The following is a 4,830-nucleotide window of genomic DNA, read 5'->3' as shown; positions in this document are numbered from 1 at the left end:
GAGAACATACAAGATACAAGTGAAGATAGAACTACGCTGAGAATGAGATGGAGCCAGAAGATCAGAAAAGATTGCCAAACTTAGTATGAGGCCAACAAAGCAATTCAGTCAGAAGCTGAGAAAAGCCTGATTGAATCAGTCAGCTTGGAAGATTAGATTATGTGGAGGCATGAAGCTTTCAGGGCTAGTCTAGCAATCATTAGAAAATAGGACACGCTCTGGGCCCAGTCCAAACCATGTATTTGTCCAGCTTGCATCCAGCTCTCATCTCATCATCTGAGGAAGTAAAAGCATCATTTACAAGAAACCTCTACTTAAATGAAGATGAGATTCTTCACTTGGAAAGAAAAAAATTTAAGACAACAAGTATGAATCAAAATTCAAGTTTATTAGGAAGAGAAATCAACAGATTTAGGTATAAGGTTGAATGGAAAGAAAAGCACCTGGAAAAAGACAGAGAAGACCAAAATAATGGATTTCAATTCTCAAGACAAAGTTACTATTTTATTAATCTTGCTTTGATTTGGTTTACTCATTAAATAAACCATGACTAGAATTCACAATAATTGAACAAAATCCTAATGTTGAAGGAGGAAAAATAAATTTACAACTCAAAGGAAAGTAAAAGTCAATTTCTCATGGAGGTCTCCCAGGCCTGCCTCTCCTGGATCAGGAGAGATGACTGGAGAAGATACACAGGTCAGCGTGGAGGGGAGTCATGCTCAGGTCAGGGCTGAACTCACTTCCTTATGTTGTACTTACAGGAGACAGAGACCTGGACACAGATGGTAGCCATTGAAAGAAAAGTAAGGAGCTTTTGATGTCACCCAAGTCAGATATCTCACACTATTAGAAGGAAATAATGAAGCACAAATTCTGATTGGTTATTGTTAAACCATTATACCAAACAGGCATCCATGCTAAAAACAATTCCAGTCTAGCAAGTCACCCAGCTCAGGAATATGGTTCCTGAGTACTTCCTATCTTACTGGGAGAGATGCACCAGATCTCTGGGCACTGTCCATGACTATGTCAGTACAGCATAAGACCTGTTGAGGGCCCACAGCAACAGGGCCCAGAAAGAAAATGTGTGAGTACCCACAATGGGCATCTGTCTTCCTAATTGGAAGGGTCTCAGCAAACAACTCAGACTTAATTAGTGGCAACTGAAGTATAGATACCTCTTTCCCACCTCTAGAATGAACACATCCAGTGAGAGACTTAGCAAGAAATAATGTTGTGGGATTGGAAGAATCTCCTGGTCAAACCAGAGGGAAGTTTCTAGAAATTTGACTGTATCTCAGGGTACAGAGGAGAATGCACAATGGAAGATAGTAAGTAAAGAGGACTAACTGGCCTTCTGTAGGTCTGTTCTTAGCAGGGACCTTCTCTGTGACTTCTCTCTGACTGGGAATCACAATCAATCTAAATCTCCTCCATCAAGAGGGCAGTGGACCTTTCTATATTTCCCTTATGCTTTATGATAGAGTTAATGTCAGCACACAAGTCCCAGTGCCTGAGTGGATACATCTTTCCTCTACTGAGGCAGGGTACATTTACAGCTTGGTCTGCAGATCTGTAGAGAGACAAATATTCAGACCCTGCCCCTTTCTTACCTTCATTTCCTCCGTACCAGAAAAATCACCACAGTTCCCACCACCAAAGCTACAAGAACCAGGCCGATGAGAATTGCTATGATGGGGAGGGTTTGTGGAGGCCCTGAGGAGAGAAAGGAAGGAAGAGTGAGGAGTCTGACCCTAGCTCTCATCCCTGATCTTGCTCTTATTTTCAAAGAGCTCACAGTTTTCCTGACAGCAGAGTATGTGCTCACAACCACTCCTTACCCCATTTTAGAGTAAGTGGCCCAGGTAACCCTTCATGGTGCACATGGCATGTGTATCTCAGCTCTTCTCCAGAAGGAACCACCACAGCTGCCCACTTCTGGAAGGTTCCATCCCCTGCAGGCCTGGTGTCTGGCAGCTCCATGTCCTGGGTGTGGTTGTTCCCATCCCTCTTCCAGGTCAGGGTGATGTCAGATGGGTAGAAACCCAGGGCCCAGCACCTCAGGGTGACATTCCCTTCAGGTGTTACTTTGTGGGTCACATGTGTTCTGGGGGCATCTGAGGGGAACAATTTGAAAATTCAGGTATTTTGCACTCCTCTGGGGGCCTGAGTAGTGTGCATGGGACCATCCCTGGAAAGGGTGGGAGACTTGGATGAGGGACAGAGCAGAGTCCACACAGAAGCCTAAACTCAAGTTCTGAGTGATCTATTCTTTGTAATATTTTACAATAACCATGAGCCAACTCAGAGCAGGTAACTCTGGGTTTCACTCTAGACAAATAGACTTCTGGTTCTGACTGGGGAAGGGGTCTAAGGACTCAGCAACCCTGGAGTCAGACTTTAAATGTCATTGTGCATGGACAGTGATCAGGCCTGAGAGAGGCCATGATACACAGTGCAGATGGAAGGGAACTGCTGCTTAATGGACACACTGAACTGTCCTGGGAGAAGGCTGAATCCTCTGGAGAGTCCCTCTCTCATGTTGAGTCAGAACACTGAGGAGCTCTCTTTCCCCTTTGATGCAAGACAGTGTAAGCATTCCAGCTGCTCCCTGCTGAGGAGGAGGCCTCAGGGATTCAAGAGCTCCAATCTAAGAAAGCAGAAGGGGTTGGCAAGGGTGTCTCTTACCAGAGCGCAGCAAGGTTTCCTTTCCAAGGTCCAGGCATCTAAGAAGCCTTTCTATGCACTCCCCTTGCAGGTAAGTCCTCCAACTGTCTGTCCAGCTTCCTTGCTTCCGGTCTGGAGTAAATTTTCCACCTACTTTTCCCTCTGTAGTCCAAGAGTTCAGGTCCTCATTCAGGATGATGTAATCATAGCCATAGTAGGTGAGCCCGAAGTGACCACCAAGGAAGCTCCCATCATGTGCCACATTGCAGCCAAACACTTCCTGCAGGGTGTGATAGTCTGCCCCACCCCCATTCAGACTCTAGTCACTTTAAGGCTTCTTCCTCCCTCCCAGGGACACTTTTTCCCCAACTAAACCCCTTCTCAGTTAACAGTCTGTAGTTCTCTGGGGTCTAAAATCACAGGGTTCCCTTTGACTAGGGCTGAATCTCTTACTGGAGGACCTAGAGTGGAGCTTATTGGGCCAGACCGCGAGGTCACTGAGGACTTATGACCTCAGTCCTGAGATGACTTACCATTCTTCTCGTTATTATTTTCAGTCACCATGTATATAAGAGTTCGTCTTGCTGTCAGTGAAGCGCTCAGGGCAAGTTCTGTCTCATTCTTCCAATATTCAGGTGGCTCCTGCTTCATCCAAGCAGCCCGAGGTTGCATCCCTGCAGTCTCTGATTTGCTGTCGAATCCCTGAAACTGTATGGAGTCTACATAGCTGACCTGGATGAACCGGCCCTCCAATATGCCAGGCTCTATAATTACAGTCTTGAAAGTCTTCAGCCAGTGTGAGCCTGTGGGTGGTGCACATTGAGAACATGACCCTTCAGCCTGAACCCAGAGTAGGTTAGTAGGGAGCAGACCATGGGTGGTGGTGTGTCTGTGGACCTGAGATGCAGGAGAGGGTCAGGGGTGATCCAGCTAGGGGATCAGGGAGGGTCTGGTCATTCAAGGAAGAAAGTACAGAGATGAGGATTTCAAGTGCTGTGTCCTGCTCCCTAAAAGGCCAGTTCCCTCCATACCTGGCACCTACCTGCAAAATACTGGGGCAGGTCTATGGTTACCAATAGGAGGCAAAGGACGGCAAAGTATCCAGGGTTCCTCATCCTCTCTGATCCTCTCAATCGGTCCTGATATCTCTTCACTTTATAAACCTGGTGTGGCTGATGCTGATTGGCTTCTCGTAGATTTCCCAAAGGTAGTGACGTAGACCTGATGGGGTGGGTCTTGGAGAGATCGATTCCTGGGTGTGGGAGATTTCTAGGGTACTGCTTCTCCACCTGGCACCAGTTGTACAGCTTTGTATTCTGGCATCAGTGTTTAAGTATGAGTCTGTCCTCTAGTCCAAGTTACATCATCCTTGTATCCTAGCCCAGAGGCATGTAAGTCAGCAATCGTCAAACATTTCAATTTTAGAAATCTCTCTATGTGCTGAGACACTGTGAAGCTTTCTGTGGTGACTGTGCTTGTGTGGATTATATTAATCCATAACTATCACGGTAGGAACTGGAGGTCTTGAGAGTTTTGATTCAATGCACATATTGATAACTAATTATATAAGCTGAATGAAAAGAGAAAGAACAATTTTCCAAAATAGAATGATGCCTTCCGAAGATCATTTTGGATATTGAAAATTTCTGGAACTCCTTATTTTCATTGTCCACACCACAAATCATAGAATTTTGTGTCGTCCTTTTAGCACTTTTTAGAACATATTTGGAACAGAGAAAAATGTAGTTGCACAGATATATTTTCAGAGAAACAATTTTAAGACTCAGTTTTATTTGTATGTATTCTTGTGTGTCTCTGTGTGTATGCAAGGTACAGGTACCCATAGATTCCAGAAGAGGTAGTCAGAAACCCTGCATCTGGAGTTAAGAAATGTATGAACTGCTAGACTCAGGTGCTGGAAAAACAACTCTGGTATATCAAGCGTAGCAAGAGTAAGAATAGCAAGGGCCCTTCATGTTAGTTTTCTTTAGTTTCTCTTGAAACTGCATCTCAGGATGTAGCCTGGCAGGACTGGAAGTGGCTATGTAGACCAGGCTGACCGAGCACTCAGACATTAATCTGCTACTGGCTCCAAAGTGCTCAGGAATAAAAGGAATTTGCCAACCATGTGGGCTAATTGTAATCTTTACTCATTGATAT

The 4,830-nt window shown here is 45.1% G+C and overlaps 1 protein-coding gene across 2 annotated transcripts; it reads right to left on the bottom strand.

The window, feature by feature from the left end:
- Positions 1–367: 367 nt before the first annotated feature.
- LOC110283728 (class I histocompatibility antigen, Gogo-B*0101 alpha chain-like) lies at positions 368–4,580 on the bottom strand. Of its 2 annotated transcripts, none has more exons than XM_085833174.1 (6): positions 3,713–4,580; positions 3,204–3,473; positions 2,692–2,832; positions 1,845–2,120; positions 1,617–1,719; positions 368–775 (listed from the first exon to the last, which is right to left on the bottom strand). In XM_085833174.1, exons 1-5 carry the CDS (start codon positions 3,783–3,785, stop codon positions 1,619–1,621), a joined length of 861 nt encoding a protein of 286 aa, XP_085689300.1. In that variant the 5' UTR covers positions 3,786–4,580; the 3' UTR covers positions 368–775; positions 1,617–1,618. The 2 variants fall into 2 exon arrangements, with proteins under 2 accessions (XP_085689300.1, XP_021004841.2); XM_021149182.2 differs by having other exon boundaries at positions 2,692–2,967; positions 3,713–4,577.
- Positions 4,581–4,830: the final 250 nt, after the last annotated feature.

Source organism: Mus caroli, unplaced genomic scaffold (genome assembly GCF_978045245.1).
Source record: "Mus caroli unplaced genomic scaffold, Mus_caroli_1 scaffold_18, whole genome shotgun sequence".
NCBI lineage: Eukaryota > Metazoa > Chordata > Mammalia > Rodentia > Muridae > Mus > Mus caroli.
The sequence above is the reverse complement of the archived record's forward strand: the minus strand, read 5'-3'. Positions and strand labels throughout refer to the sequence as shown.

What these genes read in the sequence shown, in the direction of transcription:
- LOC110283728 (XM_021149182.2), bottom strand. Translation starts at nt 3,785, where the DNA reads ATGAGGAACCCTGGATACTTTGCCGTCCTTTGCCTCCTATTGGTAACC. An exon ending in GGAAACCTTGCTGCGCTCTG is followed by an intron (nt 2,121 to 2,691) that starts GTAAGAGACACC and finishes TGTTCCCCTCAG; the next exon opens with ATGCCCCCAGAACACATGTG. An exon ending in GCCACTTACTCTAAAATGGG is followed by an intron (nt 1,720 to 1,844) that starts GTAAGGAGTGGT and finishes TTCTCTCCTCAG; the next exon opens with GGCCTCCACAAACCCTCCCC.